At 38.8% G+C, this 17172-nt stretch overlaps 1 protein-coding gene across 1 annotated transcript; it reads left to right on the forward strand.

The window, feature by feature from the left end:
* The first annotated feature begins 663 nt into the window (after nt 1-663).
* Nucleotides 664-16937, forward strand: vps41 (VPS41 subunit of HOPS complex). The gene is made up of 28 exons (XM_029528928.1): nt 664-847; nt 1137-1175; nt 4875-4982; nt 6411-6488; nt 7861-7935; nt 8946-9008; nt 9101-9166; nt 10742-10861; nt 10954-11100; nt 11192-11258; nt 11631-11728; nt 11908-12037; nt 12172-12287; nt 12382-12500; nt 12994-13075; nt 13219-13311; nt 13415-13542; nt 13749-13893; nt 14121-14162; nt 14257-14307; nt 14399-14536; nt 14635-14689; nt 14768-14908; nt 15006-15142; nt 16030-16129; nt 16228-16272; nt 16356-16435; nt 16594-16937. Exons 1-28 carry the CDS (start codon nt 830-832, stop codon nt 16672-16674), a joined length of 2562 nt encoding a protein of 853 aa, XP_029384788.1. The 5' UTR covers nt 664-829; the 3' UTR covers nt 16675-16937.
* Nucleotides 16938-17172: the final 235 nt, after the last annotated feature.

The following is a 17172-nucleotide window of genomic DNA, read 5'->3' on the forward strand; positions in this document are numbered from 1 at the left end:
ATGAACAGTTAACGACACAACCAAATACGCTGCCGTTCCCACCTGAAGTAGCAGCTGACAAAAGTCCCGAGAAATGAAAATGTATACCTCACCTGTATACCTGGATACTTCCTCCATCATCATGGTTCATCCACCCGGGGGAAGTTTGAAGGAGACGCCGGTGCTGTTTGTTGTATTTGGCACCTGGTCAAACTGTTTATGTCGAAATATTAAAACCTCTGTGAGGACATGATTTGTGGTTTAGATTATATCTAATATACTAATATATATATAAGACTTTCCTTTTTTTGGGGGGGGGGGAGGGGGCTTGATAACCTTCAACACAGTCAAAAGAAATATAAGTGCTGTATCTTTGAAAAAAAAGAAAAATAAAAACATGGACGTCTCTTCTCAAACTCGCTAGCTTAACTATCTAAAAAAATAACGGAGGTGAAAAGAAAAAAAAAACAGGCCCAAAAAATTACAACTGGCACAAGAACTTTATTTTATTATGTAGGAGCTTAAAGGCAAACAAAAATAAAAAATTAGAGGACAAAATGTGGCCCTCACCTGCCGTTAATTGGAGCCAGAACTCCCTTTCGACGGTTGGTGTCGTCTTCCTGTGGGGACTCCAATACCCACAATGCCTCACGGTTCGACTTAGTCATGTGATTTAACATCTGACGGTGCAGGCTTCGACAACAAACATCACTGTGTGTGTATTGGAGCTTTTATTTTTGACACGGAGCGAACCTAAATGTGGCATTAAGGACCTTAAACATGTGCTTTCTAAACACGCACTGAGATATCATAACCAATCTGTCTGGATTTAACGCTCCATAGTATAATAATGGCGGAAGTGGGAGAGGTAAGCACGACATGCTAACGTTAGCTGGCTTTGTGTGGATGCTTTCTAACATCAAAATAAATCAGAAAGGTTACCAGGGGATTTTGTCAACTGTCTTATCACTTGATTTTTCTATTTAGATGTGACATCGACATTCTCTCTATGCTACAATGCTTTGTTTTCACTCTGTGCGTGCAACTAAATTAATTTCCAATGCACCAACCTCCCAAAGACCCACCACTGTAATCTTTGCAGTACACCTTATATTAGATTGTTGGAATTAATTTAAAATGTCATCCATTCAATCCAGGGCAGAAAACCAAGTGAAGAATTCACAGATGACTCTGAGGTAAGAAACTCAACAATTATTAATTTGTGTTGCCCCCTCTTGCAAAAAGATTGAGAAAAAGTTTATTTTGAGTCAAAGGAGCCGGGGGGGGGAAACACTCTCAGAAATGTCATGCAGTTGCAACAGTATGCCGATGTAAAAATGCATCAACAGAAACATATTCTCAGAGTCGGGGGGTTTGAATAGCTCTGTCAAGCATGGGTGATGTTTGAACCCATATAAAGCACGCTGCCTACTGAAAGGACTGTAATACATAGGCAGGTTTTATCAACCCACCTTGATCCCATAAGGATCTTTGTCAGGCTTGAGTGGTGTCAAACACTCATGAATTACAGATAGCTCTCCAGATCCATCAATATTATGGCTGGGCTTCAGCATGTTACAGTACACTGATGCTTCTGAGAACCACAAGTAGGTTAAATAAAATATAGCTTTACACATCAGCCTGGCAGGAAGGAGAGTTTGTCTTGATAGGAAACAGAGAATAGAATGAAATATCAGGGACAGGCAGTAGTGGACGCTTGTAATTCTCTGAGGAAAATAGTTAAGAGTGAGCAAAACGAAAAGAGGAAAATTCCAGGTTTGTAATAGAAAGAGCTTCATCCTACATCCTGTTTTCTGTGCGTGCACAGTGTTTCAGTGCTGTAAAACACAAACACTCATGGGGAAGTAAGTGCTATGGATTGTGGGTCTCCTCAAAATGGCTACAAGCAGATGTTATTTACTAAGAATAGTGCAATATATTGTGGTTTTCTTGGTGGGTAACACTGCAGCTGCTGTTACTGCCAGTTCTCCACAGCCTTTCTAGTTGAAGGCAGTCAAGTCTTCTGTGCACTGCACTCTGTTATTCTGTTATTCACAGAAGAAACGGGCACAAAATTCATTTAGCAAAGTTGTGGATATTAAAATTAAAGTTAAAGTCTTTACCAACTTTGCAGTTAATCCAGTTTGATTTGTATTGACAGAGAACAACACATGGCCAAATTATGAGAATTGTACCTTTTTTTTTTTTTTTTTTTTTTTTTAAATCCTTCATCTCTGAGGTATTTACATAGCTATAGGTTTAATGTTTTAACTTTGGCGTTCAGTGAATGACACCTATAGCATCTATCCATTGCACCCATTCTTTCCTTACTTTAGAACTGAAAGTAATGATTATTTACTTGAGAAATTCATACAGAAGAGTGAGAAGGAGAATCACAGATACTGAAGAAAGAACATGACCAGAGAGTCCTACACAGAGGTTTTTTTCACTGTCAAATTACATTTTCCAGAATATTAATGATATATGCGATCAACTCTGACTTAATTTTCAAAGGACAGGTTCCCATTCTTAGCCCTGGTGATCTGAGAATATATCCGAATGATTAAATTGAATTTGGTTCGATATAACAGCTATGCTACCACATAAACCTGATGTAGTCAAAGTGTTTTGTGGGTGAAAAAGTGGATTCAATTCTTTCTTAATATTTCTGAAAATTCCCCCTCCTGTTTAACCTTGATGTACATTTGTAACATATGTTGGCCTTTCTATGTATTCATGTGATGCCTTCATATAGTGGACAAGAGGAATGGTTCAATGTGTCTCGCAAGTGAAAAGAAAGTGTCTTTGTCAGAGACATTTATGAAAATCCTCCATGAGTGTTCAATTTCATTTCGATCAAAAAGGCATAGCATTCTTTCTATGATTTTCAAACCATCAGTCATCACTGCCACCAAAATAGTAATTTATCTGCATTGGCTATGTTTCATGTTCACACCCTTATTCAGTTTTTTTTTTTTCTTTCTTTAATTTGTTACTCATTCTGTCACCCAAGAGTGACAGAAGATACTTTTCTCATCTTAAATGTAAGTTTGTGACTAGTGTGGTATTCAGTTTGTATTTGAAAGCAGAATGTGCTTTCAATGCAGATAAAAGACTTCGTTCAGCCACTTGTATCTTAACTGCCAATAGGCAAAAATATGGCGAAGATGGTTACAACACAAAGGCCAGCTCAGTAGTTGACAAAACAAAGAGCAACTTACAAGAAATGGCAAAAGTTTGAAAATGGGTAGTTTCTCCCTGGGGATGAAGTTTGCCTTTGTTGTTTGATACGCCTTTGAAATCCGTGACAAATGCCCTCGCATCAGAAATCTCACAACCAGAATACACAGGAAATAGCCTAGATATGGCGTTGTTGAGTGGGAAAGGATTGTTTTTGAAAATAACATTTTTTCCACGCTATTGTCCCCCACCTCTAACCCAGTAGCACATAATGGCAGACAATGTTTTGAGTTGATGCACCCTCTGGGCAGCCACAGACTGTGCAGCATTGGTTATAAACTGAATTATGAGTAATATTCAGGCTGTGACTGGCCGCTAACGTTGGCTCACACTGGAAAGTGTCACACTGTAGAATACCTTAAGTTTGTTTTATGAAAAGGCCAAGTTCTTGTATTTCACCAAGGATGAATACTCTTATGAAAAAATAAAAATCACTTTATGCTGCATTTCATGCAAGGTGATGGAAATTTGTCTTTGTGCATACATCTCCTGGTGCGCACATTCAAAACATAGCAGTTTATTTGAAGGGCTCAGAATACATGTAGGATTGTTCTTGCTGGGTTTGGAAGATTTCTGCAGTGAGGGTGAACATGCATTGTATTATTTACATATTAGTTGCGGATGATTTGGGAATTGTTGTGACTATGAAAGTGAGTCCTATTTATTATCTTTTTTATATTAGTAAGATTACATGGGTGTGTCTATAAATGCATGTAGATCATGGTCAATAATCAATAGAATATGTTTTGATCACTCATATTGGGATATATAATGTGATTATCAACAAAAATCCCCATCACAAATGTCAGCCCTAAGTCTTGTGTTTTTAAACTTACTAATATGTGAATTTGCATAAAATGGGCCAATTAAAGACAGTTAAACCAGTCTAAGCTAAAAAACAAAACAAAACATAAAATACTAAATACTCTTTTGCCAAATTTCTCATTTGTGATTGTCAATGTAAATATTTGTATATCCAATTTTGCATTGTAAAAAGTATGCATGATTGTGATATAAATTTGTAACCAATTTGTCCAACCTTTAGTTTAGTAATAGCTTAGTAATAGTATAAAGCAGGTGAAGGTTCCATGCAGTTTTCTTCAACAACTCACTGTTTCTCACCAAACATATAGTCTAAATTCCCAAATAAAAACTCTGGGAATCAAACTTCTTCATAAATTTTTGCACAGCTGTTTTTTTTTTTTTTTTTTTTAAGTATTTTAGATTATTACTTGCTTATATGCTTGTTTACTTTCCACTTTTTTACTGCCACTGAATGAAAGTTTTTGCAGTGACAGTGTTGCTGGCAGAAGAATGGCAGAACTGTCTTTCTGGTGGATTCATCCACAAACCAAACAAAATGGTGAATCACATGTAAAATGCATGTTCAGTAGCATCACTAGTGGTCAAAGATTCGACAAGATACCTGGAAACTGAGTTATGTTGGAAGCATGTGGAGTCATGTCACCTCCATCAGAGAGCGCAAGGTGGACATTTTGTCTTTTTCAGTTTACTGCATGAAGGATTTTGTCAGGAGCTTTCAGAAAACATTGCAAGCTGTAGAATTTGTGTGGGAACATGGTCCTGTTGTAATGAATACCTTTACGAAAATGATATGGTGAGAGCTCATCTTAGCAGTCTACTTTCTCAACCAGGAGGAGGACAGCGAGGAGGAGCCCAAGCTGAAGTATGAGAGGCTCTCCAATGGGGTGACAGAAATCCTCCAGAAGGATGCAGCCAGCTGTATGACCGTCCATGACAAGGTAGAGGTTACAATCTACCACCCACAAGGACATTTCAGTTTCAAGTTCACTCATCTCAAGTAGAGATTTCTCATTGCTTATGTACACGTTTCAGAGATGTCCTCTTCAAAGTTGTTTTTCATCCCTTCAATCTGTAAAGGCAGGCCATTCTTTTCTCACCTTACCTTGCTTTTCCACTCAGGGAGCTATATCTAGAGACACCAGCCACCATTGTCTTGTCTTCTTTTTATTCCCACTGTTGAATGCTGATATTTACAAGAGGACCACTCTCGGTGATATGGTTAATCGTCATGGCACCAGCAGCACATGTGTACGCCTGACTGAAGCAAAAGTCATAACCAGTTGTGTCTTCTCACCTGAAGTTTTATCAACCACTATTGATTTTTTTTATTTATTTATTTATTTTTTTTAACTTTCAGGATTTGGTCTCCCCACCTTTTTTTTTCCCCCTCCATAACCTCAAAACAGCAGCCATGCCACAGTGAGAGATGTTTTGCTGAAATTCTAAATTTGATCTGACTGTCTTTCTTCCTGGGATTTCTGTGCCTGTGTACCTTCTGTCATCCGGCTCCCTGTGTGGTCACACCAGCCCCCACCACCTTGGCAAACTCCCACAACCTTAAGGCCACCGACAGCACATATTGCCTTATGTTGCCTCATATTTTAAGTGTCTGAATCGGAATTTCATTTGAACAATTCCATTCTGATAAATCCCTTTAAAAGTCGCTCCGCCTCACAAGGTTGAACCCTTTATTTATTTATTTTTGGTTATTTTATTTGGGGAGATTGCAGGGGCTCTGTCTGACATGCTCAGCTGTGCCTGTAAATATAAGCATTTCATTATAGACTGCACTGAAGCATGGTGGGCTCGCCGCACATCCACATGCTGGTCTAGAGGGGAGGGGGATTAGGAGGAGGGCATGGAGCAAGGGTTGGGGTGGAAGAACACACACTTAATCTAATGCCAAAAGCCCCCAGTTTCTATAATTTTTTTGTCCCGGTGGACTCATGTACACACACACGCAGAAACATGCAGACATGCACTTCTGCTGAAGCACAAAACACGGAAACCAGTTGCTGCACAGTAGAAATAATAGCTCTGTGCTGGGCAGGGTGATTGGGTTGCATGCGGAGCATGGGAAGAAGTCAGATGTACAGTGCATTTATTATGCTTAAGCATTTTAATTTGAGAAAAAAAAATGCCATTTCACACTGCCTGCTTTAATAAATAGGGCTTTTCCACCCCCTGCAATTTCACAGTTTTGCCTCCAAGCCCAGCCAATCCCCATCCTGCCCATGTCGCTCCAGCTCCAGGAAATAATTTTTTATCCTCTTCTACAGCCTTCATCAGCACAAGATTTTTCCAACATCTTGAATGGGTTTTAAGTGTCTTCTGGTTTAATTTACATTGCATTTATCCCTTTACAGTTTCTTGCCCTAGGTACCCATTTTGGGAAAGTCTTCCTGTTGGACATCCAAGGAAATGTAACTCAGAAGTTTGAAATTGTGAGTACATTAATATTCCTTAGATTATAATAATTAAATTCTTCATGCTTTGTTGGTCATGTACGACTTTAATTATTTTGGCATCATAGCTGTGGTCATGGTCATCCATGGTCCCCAAAGAATGCTTTTCTATATCTTTCTGGTCCCTTGATTTTTTCATCCAGCACCCTTCAGCCCCAAATTTTAACTTTCCCAGTATGCAATACAAAACTAATGACTAGTTAGACCATCAAACTGTTCTTAAATATAGAGCTAAAGTTCCTTCAGGATTATAAGCGTACTGAGTTCCAGTATCAGCAACAGACAACATGTAAGCAGCAAGAGAAAAATGTGTTATTAATTTGGTGAGGTTAAATAATTTTTTTTCTAAAACAGAAGTTCGTCATTTAAACCTTTCTCCACAACGTCAGGAAAGTCATCCATATCATGTCCAATGGAATTCGACTATAAAATGTTGGTAAAACCTTGAAATTCCTCAATAAGAAAAAGGAGCTGTCCCAGTAGAGATTAACATTGGACCTAAAAAGGAGGTTTTTAGTTGGATTTATGAAATATATGATATGATCTGGCATATATGATTCAGCAGCTCTGTTTAAGTTGCCCATACATTTCAGCTCACTTGATCCAGAGGGAATGAGCTCTGAACAGTAATTTAATTTAAAAGTAAAAAAAAAAAAAAATCACTGCTGATTTGGCTGACACAAAGCAGCATTTCAACATTACTGTACCTTTGCTCGTCCTTCCAACTGCAGTGTTCCTGCCAAACATATTGCTTCAGGTGCTCACCTAAGGACTTTGCTGCCAGTTATCAGTTGTTGTCAGAGAGAAACAAATGGAAGAGACACCGCTGAGTTCTGGCTGATGGATTTATGACATAGTTTCAAAAATTAACTATTCAGAATTCAGTGTAAAGCAGATTTAATTCGCCTACAAAACACCCAGGTGAACCTTGTGCACCAGAGGCACTCTAAATATATGATAAGTACCAAACTTTTCCTGCTTTAGTCTGTGCAGAGGTACAGTCAACTCTTTAGGGATCTTTTGAAGTAACATTTTCTGTAATTTGTGCCATCCGGTTGATCCTTTTATCTAAAGAGCCTTATAGCCTCATGCAAGTCTAAAATTTAAAAGCATCAGCAGAGAAAGGACCCTTAACGCTTACAGTATTAATGCCATGCTCTATGCATTGACACATATGGGATCATGGATCATGAATCCATTACACACTTAAATGTTTTCCTTTTTTTTTCTGCCTTTTTGCTTTTTTGGCATTTATGTCAGTGGGGTAAAATGTCAGCCAGCAACATCTAGCCAGCCACTAAGATATTTGCTTGCCTCTAAAAGAAGATGCCATGATTATGTGTCTCCTCAGAGTTCAGTGAAGATCAACCAGATCAGTCTGGATGAAAGTGGAGAGCATGTGGGCATCTGCTCCGAGGATGGGAAGGTGAGATCTCCCAGCTCATCACCTCTGGTTACTGATCCTTGGGCCTGCAGCAAAGAATCACCAATCAGTGTTTTTCATCTTTCATAATTCATCCTCAGATTCAAATGAAACCCATCTTATCGGTGGCTATCACAACTTATGCTAATGATGTGAAACTTGAAGTTTTTGGTAGTGAATTTTTAGAAGGCACTCCTTTCACTGTCGGAGCATTAACCTGAAGTTTTTTCCCCCCTCCACCACATTTGCACATAAGCCTACATTTTTTCCCATGATGTGTGTATTTATAAAAAGCTCATACCAGTTTCGAAGAGAAGGGGAAAGGATTGCACTCAGATCCGTTGAGCTGTCAGTCAGCCATCAGCCATCTATGGAGACCCTCTCCATGTTCTCCACCTTGCTGTTATCTTGTCTCTTCTCATCATTACCATCATCTTTCATGGATTTCGCAGTCAAGATATGCTCTCTGATATCAGCCGCACACACATATACACTTTTCCAGTACTTTAGTGTCAAAAACAAGATCTTGTCACAGAAAAAGTGGAGCAGACAATTAAAATCAATGGAACAGCAATTGTTTGCCCTCAACCAATTCAGTTGGCTGTTAATCCTTTGAAATCTAACTTAATCCTAAATCACTGGTGCAGCAAAAAAAAAAAAAAAAAAAAAAATAGATAGCATCAAATTCTTATATTATTTCAGTACTTAAAAAAAATCTCATCTTTTGGGGGCCTCAAGTAAAGGAACAGGGGGTGTCCTGTACTCTAATGGTACATTGGAGGTTGCTGTGGTCAAGTCCAAGATTAGGACCCCTGTTTCTAAACCCTGCAGGGTTCAAAGAATCAACCTGTCCACTAATTGGTGACCCAACGGAGAAGTAGGGAGCCAATCAAAGTTTTCTCTGACCACAATCCTCCCTGCTGGCCTTAGATAGTTGCGGAGACAGCAATTAAAGGAGACACTTTGAGTTATTCACCTTTGCTTGCCATTTTGCTGTCTCATCTCTGTTTCAGGTTCAAGTGTTTGGTCTCTATACAAGGGAGGGTTTCCACGACAACTTTGACTGTCCCATCAAAGTAAGCTCCCAGTGCATTTGCTTATTGCATTAAATCCCCTCTTAACATTCAAATCTTATTGTCTCATCTGTTCCCAATGTGTTGCTTCACAGGTTGTAGCGTTACATCCTCAGTTCACCAGATCGAACTACAAACAGTTTGTCACTGGGGGCAACAAGGTGAGTTTGAGTGGTACTCACAACCTGTGCAGTCAACATGTGCAGTTTATGCCATTTTTAGGCATTTACTGCCGCAATAGTTCATCCTGATTGTGTCCAGGTGAAACCGAATTCTACAAAACTTCTCACTTTGCCTCGACTGAAGGCGATTTACAGGCCTTTGTCTGGTGTGAAAGGCTCTTACTTTTCTGTCTCTTTGCTGGAGTGTTCTCGGGAGAGCTGCCCATTTCTGCCCATCACAAAGTGCTGTTCGCTCAACAGTGTTTGAAAGGCAATACTTCACAAGCACAGCAAATAGATGTCATTATCAAGAGGGTACATAGTCTTAGGATTTCCGGGAGCATACAGCGATCCTTTTCCTGAACACTGTCTCTGATAGGTGTGTCACAGCGAAAGGTGAAAACTGTTTTAGACATTAGATTTGTCTTTTTTCCCTTTGGAAATAAAACCAACCATGTATTATCACATGCCAATTACACTACTATAAACTGCACTGATACGTCATTGCACAACCATCCCTAAATAAAGTATATTGACATTTATACAACAGGGGTGAGGAAAAACAAGTTTTTTATGAAACCCCATTGTTAGTGTTACTTTGCCATTTTCTTTCAATTGGCACCGATTCCTCTCAGTTCCAAGTTGTGAAGGCCTCCACAAGGTGCCTGTGATGAAAATCAATAAGCCTCAACGGGAGCCACGTCCTGTCACAGGAAATTCAATTTTGTCTCCACAGTTCTTTTGTCATATCATCTCTTTGTAGAGCAAACTGTTTATTAACATAGCCCAACCGCTGAATTAAAGAGCCTATACAACCAATCTCCTCCTTGGTAATATTATGTACTTCTTTTGGGTGGTCTTTTTTTAATCAAGCTATTTTCTAAAGACAGTAGCAATCCAAGGAATGTGGACAGTCTTTGTGCTCTCCAGGATCTACAGTACAAGGCCTGAAAATTAAACTGTGATTGATTCAGCTGATCTAAGGCCACCTTAATACCTCCACAATGTGGTTTAAGGAAAAAAACAGACAACAAGCAGCCTGACTGAGCTCCCGCACCTCAGCATAGAAAATACATACCATGAAAATGTAATCAATTAATGTTTAAATACTTATATCTATATGTTACACCCCCTCAGTCCCCAGAACAAATGGTGTGCATCCTAAAGAAGCTGTAACCATTAGGATTAAGATGAGGAGGATGTATGCAATCATTTGTGACGTCGACCATGTGAATCTTTAAAATTACTTCCTTCACCACTGAGTGTGATGCAAATGTGACGATTTCTCACTCACATGAAGCCTAATGAGCAATCTGTCTTTATCAAGTTCTGCATAGAAGGATAAAAATTAGGTTTTACTTCATTATTTGCAAATACGTTCCCCACAGTTAAAGTAAAACATATAAAGCTGCTTCACCCTCTACTGAACACAACTGCTGATTGCAAGTTCCTGTATAATGTACTGTTCATCTACTGCCCCCTGCAGCCACTACAGTACAACTACACTCATGAGTTGCACTTGACTTAGGATGCAAAATGTATTGTTTGAATGAAACCCATTGTTCTCTCTTTAAGCTTCTTCTATATGAAAAGAATTGGTTGAATCGCTGGAAGATGTCAGTCCTACATGAAGGTGAGGGCTCCATCACGAACATCAAATGGAGAGCTAATCTCATTGCCTGGGCAAACAATGTGGTGAGTGCTCTGTCACACATACCTCCATAAAAAATACAAAACTGAATCTGGAGCTGCTGAAAATGTTTTTCATTTCTGCTGGTTTCTCTCAGGGAGTTAAAATTTATGACTTCAGCACCAAGCAGCGGATCACCAATGTGCTGAGGGATAACGTCACTCTGAGGCCTGATATGTACCCATGCAGCCTCTGCTGGAAAGACAACACCACTCTCATAGTTGGCTGGGGTACCTCCATTAAGGTTTGAATTTTTTCTCTTAATATACCAGCCTTGTAGCCACCAACTGCTGCATTTTGCCATTTTTGTAGTAATTTTTCTAAACTCTCCTCAGATTTGCGTTGTGAAAGAGAGAAATCCGACTGAAATGAGAGATCTTCCCAGCCGCTATGTGGAAATAGGTATAAAAAGCACTGCAAGTGATAAGAAAGGACAGATAATAAATGTAATTTGTAGACCGCTTTTTTGTGTTTAATTTATCAGAAATACTAGCAATATCAGATAGCACTGAAAACAAAATGATAAATAACTTTACAACATTAAGCCAGGGCCAGTTGTGAAATTAAATACAAAATAAAGAATAAAGGTTAGTCAAATTTCTTCGTTCCTAAAAAATGCTGCTAATTTGAACATGCAATACAAAAAATATAGAATATTATGATTTTCACCCTTTGTTACCACTTTGTGTTATGAATGTATTCCACTATAACAACAGCATAATATTTTTTACTCTGCTCAGTTTGTTTTTCATTTTCTGTGTCACTTTCGAATAGTCTCTGCATTTGACACTGAGTTCTTCATCAGTGGACTGGCACCACTGGCAGATCAGCTGGTCACTCTGTTCTTTGTGAAGGAGAACTCTGAACACATGGTAATGCAAATACTTTCTCAATGTGTAAATTCAGTAATGTGTTTATTACCAATGTCAAGTCAAAGGGGGTGTTGTAATGGACCACACAATGTTGAAAGGCTAACGAACTTATATAAATAATAATCAGTGTATCTAAATGGACGTGTGGATTGTGACTTTTTGTGTGTCATTGTGTGCAGGATGAAGAGTTTCGTGCACGGCCTCGTCTCGACATTATCCAGCCTCTCCCAGAGGGCTGTGAGGAAATTTCCTCAGATGCACTGACCGTGCGCAACTTCCAAGACAATGAGTGTAGAGACTACCGGCTCGGTGAGACTATAAAAACTGGCCCAAAAGAAATGTCATGGAGCCTTTTACTGCATTCTGATTTCATTATGCACCCACTGTCAAATGTCAGCTGGTATGCGCAATATGTGGAGGCATAAATGTATTTTCATTAACAGAGCATTCAGAGGGAGAGTCGCTCTTCTACATCATCAGCCCCAAAGACATTGTTGTGGCTAAGGAGCGAGACCAGGATGACCATATTGATTGGCTGCTTGAAAAGAAGAAATATGAGGTTTGCATTGGTGAATCAAATGAATGTTGCAAAAGGTTACAGTCTAAGTCAAAGTTTAATGCTGTGTCCTATTACTGTGGTTTAACTTGAACAGGAAGCACTGATGGCCGCAGAAATCAGCTTCAAAAACATCAAGAGACACGATGTTCAGAAAATTGGGATGTCTTACATCAATCATTTAGTGGAGAAAGGAGACTATGACAGTGCAGCGAGGTAGGTTTTCAAATACTCCAAATGGGACTGTAAGTTGTGAGAGGAGGTGAACTTTACAGTGCTACATCCATACCATATGCGTATAAACAGTATATTTAATTATAAGTTAAGGAAGAAGGAATACTCTAAAGCATCGTCCATCTTTGTATCCATCCATCCTTATGTGATATCTTACAATCAAAAAGATGACCCTTCAACAACATCTCTGTATCGTCTCTAAAATTACTTAACAGGCAACATTCATCCTAAAGTGATAGCGCTAAAATTATATAGACAAAATCGGAAGTTGAGGTCCATTTACTCACTTTTACCAAAGTAGATGTAACAGTTTACCTGTATCCAAAGCCAGATAGAACTTAGAAGCTCAAAGAAACCAATCGGTCTTGGATTACATGTAACTGGGATGCATAGCGTTTATTTCTTTGATTACACACGTGACTGTAGAGCAGAAAAAGTGATCTGTTAGATTCCTAAGGTAGTTTTCTTCATGCAGGAAGTGTCAAAAGGTTCTTGGGAAAAACATGGAACTATGGGAAAATGAAGTCTACAGGTTCAAGACCATCGGACAGCTGAAGGTAGGTTAACTATTCTCGGTCAGAATTTAGACAAGACAAATAACGAATGGGGCTAATGTGGTTATGAATTCATTATGGCATGGGATGTGTTCTCTTTGAAAAGTGTTTCCTATCATCAATATTGCACTTCTATTTCTCTTCAGGCCATTAGTCAGTATCTACCTAGAGGAGATCTGCGTCTCAGACCAGCCATCTATGAGATGATCCTGCATGAATTCCTCAGAACTGATTATGAGGTACTTTGTCCTCCAGCAGTCGTGGGATCATTTGACAAATCTTGTATAAATTAATTGGCTGATAAACCTCAGCTCAGCTCACTTTCTTGTCTTTCCACTAAAGGGTTTTGCCACACTGATCCGTGAATGGCCTGGAGAGCTTTACAATAACATGGCCATTGTTCAGGCTGTCACAGATCATTTGAAGAAAGATCCCACTAACAGCACCTTGCTCACCACTCTGGCTGAACTGTGAGTCGACACACTTACTGAGAGAAACTGCAGCTTACTGCTAAGTGAAAAAGTAATTTACATGATTATGTGGCATATTTAGAAGCCCTGACATGTTTTTTCAGCGTGCCCTTAATCCTTTGGTGTTTACTTGATTTTAAAATGAACATATTGACACTAAACCATTGAAATCGAATAACTTGGTTGGATTTGACACACCTTTGCAGGTATACCTATGACCAGCGGTACGACAGAGCTTTAGAAATCTACCTCAGACTGAGGCACAAAGATGTTTACCAGTTGATCCACAAACACAATCTTTTCTCATCCATAGAGGATAAGATTGTCCTTCTCATGGACTTTGATAAAGAGGTAAAAGATGAATCACAGTCAGATGAGGGCGTGTTAAATTTGCATATTTCATTGTCATATTGACAGTTTCATGCTATGACCAAAATATTTTTAAAATAAAAAGAAATTATTATTTTATAGTGTTCTCTTTATAATTCAATGGCTTTTTAAAGCAGTACAAAAACAGTCTGACTGCTGGGCTGGCCTTTTACCAGCCAAGTGATTTTACCTCTGAATTTATGTTGCAGAAAGCTGTTGACATGCTCCTCGACAATGAAGACAAAATATCAGTAAGTTTAACTCACACTCATTAGAGATATTAGGAATGTTCTCATTAGAAATGGACAATCCACTGAACGACTTTTCTCCTTACTCTGCTCACAGACAGACAGGGTGGTCGAAGAACTTGCAGACAGGCCTGAGCTTCTACATGTGGCAAGTGGAGATGTGTCTAACTTTGGATATGATCACGCTGAATTTCACAATTGAATTCAAAAATTACTTTCAGTGTTTTCTCCCTTCATAGTATCTCCATAAATTGTTCAAGCGGGACCACCACAAAGGCCAAAGGTACCATGAGAGGCAGATAGGCCTGTATGCCGAGTATGACCGACCCAATCTCTTACCTTTCCTGAGAGACAGTACACACTGCCCACTTGAAAAGGTACAATTCTCACATATGTACCAGCTGCACAAACCGCAATTCCCGAAAGTTCATCATGTAAATCACGTTGTCTCCTCTTCTCTGTCCTTTTCTTTCAGGCTCTTGAGATTTGTCAGCAGAGGAACTTTGTTGAGGAGACTGTCTTCCTGCTCAGTAAGTGTTAAATTAATGTTTGTTTCGCTCCCTTTCTGAAATGTTTTGAAGGACACTAATTCAGCATGCTGCTCCCAGGCAGGATGGGAAACTGCAGAAGAGCTTTGCAGATGATCATGGAGGAGCTAGAGGATGTGGACAAAGCCATAGAGTTCGCTAAAGAGCAGGACGATGCAGAACTGTGGGAGGATCTCATCTCTTACTCTATTGACAAACCGCGTATGACTGTCTCCTGCCTCCCTTATTCTGATCATTTGATTCTTTCTTTCTCACTTAATATGTCTTTGTGTTCATTACTCTGCTATTGTCTCCCCAGCATTCATCACTGGCCTCCTTAATAACATTGGTACTCATGTAGATCCCATTCTGCTCATCCATCGTATAAAGGAGGGCATGGAGATCCCGAATCTCAGAGATTCATTGGTGAAAATCCTTCAGGACTACAATCTTCAGGTTAGACACGCTTCCCATTCCTGCAATCCCTGCAGACACAAAATCAGTATTGTCTTTTTATGGTTGCATGAATGCTTTCTTTGTCAACAAAAGAGCAGTTTTCTCCATCTAAGTATGGCAATACATTCTAATTTAGTTTATCTGACAAAATGAGAGAGGTGACCCCTGATCTCACATATCTGCAAAATGTCAGAGTTAACAACCAACTTTGAGGCTGGTCTCCAGCGGGATTTCATGTAAAAGCAACACTGATTCAAGAGACCAAGCGTCCAAGCATTACATGACTATTAAAAGTAATGACATTTCTCATCATTTGTAACAGCAGATTAGCAAATTTGATTAGTAGTGCTAGATTGCAGCACCTTTATTTCATAATAAATACTGGGATTTTAATTTCATTCTTTTATTATCTTATTCCCATCATTAAAAGTACGCTGTATCAGTCCCACAAAAATGAAGGTGAATTTACAGCAGATATATCAAAGTCTCCACAGACATTTAACTCTAATGTGAATATGTATATACATTTGAAGGATTTGCATCTTAGATAGTTGTTTGTTTTTTACAAAAAAAGTCTTTGTTAAAAATGTTTCTCTTGCTCCGCTTGTTTTCTGCAATACAAAAGCTCAGACTATAAATATGTAAATATGATTCATTTCAAAAGTTTCTCAGTCTATTTGTCCTGGAGGTTTTATGTTTCCACATCGTGCTTGCACCACGACTAGCTTTGCAACTACTTGTTTCTCTAAATCCTACTTGTATAATCACATCTTTAGGCCAGATGAGCAAAGAGGAATTTAAAAACTAGTCTCAAGCGCTTGTTGTTGTTGTTTTTGTTGTTTTTTTACAAAGCAGTTTTTGTTTTTTGTTTTTTTTTTGTTCCCAAGATTCTTTTAAGAGAAGGGTGTAAGAAGATCCTGGTGGCTGATTCTCTCTCCCTGCTGCAGAAGATGCACCGAACACAGATGAGAGGAGTCAGGGTTGATGGTGGGTGCACTTATTTCTAGAATTTACATGGAAGGAAAATGACATTAAATCGATTTAAACTGAACTTTCAAAACTGTTGTTCATGGTTTGCTTTTCAGAGGAGAACATTTGTGAGTCATGCCATGCAACAATATTACCATCAGGTAGGTCTTTTATGCTGCATTATTTTGATGTATGCATTTAAAAGCTACTTATTTCTCATTTATGGTTTACAACTGTATTTCAGATATGACCAGACCTTTCAATGTGGTGGTTTTTCACTGTAGACACATGTTTCACAAAGAATGTTTACCATCTCCAGCGACAGTGAGTACCTGCATATAATCTGTCACGCACTTATGCTGCGTCTTTTTGCCTATTGCTGAGACCTACATGAATCACACTCCTGCATCACATCTTCCTTCAGGCATTATCTTATTTCACTTGGGAAGCTTAAATGCAACTTTTTCCTCTCCCCATTTCAGATTCATGGGGTCCAGTTCTGTAACATCTGCAGTGCAAAGAGACGAGGCCCAGGAAGTGGAATACTTGAGATGAAAAAGTAACAATGATTTATGTACCCACAATATTATTATTGATGCTTTTATCTTCCCCTTGTTGCTTTCCCTTTACTGTCAGCGCATTGATCAATAAATATCACTTTCCCACTGAACTGTGCACTTGCAAAAATGCAAAACATATATATTGGATTGTCCCTATGTATTTAAATCTAACAACTGTAAAGTGCCGTACTTCTTCTGCCTGCCACTAATGTGATTTGGGGATGAAAAGTCTGCAACGTTTGAAAAATAAAATCACATAAAAACTGCCTGGTTTGTGTCTGGTAATTATTTATGTCTCCCCCATAACTGAGTTTAAGTCCATTCTGTCAAAGTAAATTGTATGAGAAGATTTATATCCTGTCTGATGTTTCAAAAGCTTTATCCAAAAAAAGTTTAATAATATATTTGTGAAATGTATTTTAATGTGCAAATTGTCAGCAAAGCTGAGAAACTTTCAGAAAGACCATCCTCCACAAACGCCTAAATTAAACTGTTTCTAAA

This window comes from Echeneis naucrates, chromosome 20 (genome assembly GCF_900963305.1).
Source record: "Echeneis naucrates chromosome 20, fEcheNa1.1, whole genome shotgun sequence".
In the NCBI taxonomy this organism is placed as follows: Eukaryota; Metazoa; Chordata; class Actinopteri; order Carangiformes; family Echeneidae; genus Echeneis; species Echeneis naucrates.

Coding starts and splice junctions, on each gene's coding strand:
- vps41 (XM_029528928.1), top strand. Junction 7,936..8,945: donor TCTGCTCCGAGGATGGGAAG/GTGAGATCTCCC, acceptor TCTCTGTTTCAG/GTTCAAGTGTTTGGTCTCTA. Junction 12,501..12,993: donor GACTATGACAGTGCAGCGAG/GTAGGTTTTCAA, acceptor TTCTTCATGCAG/GAAGTGTCAAAAGGTTCTTG.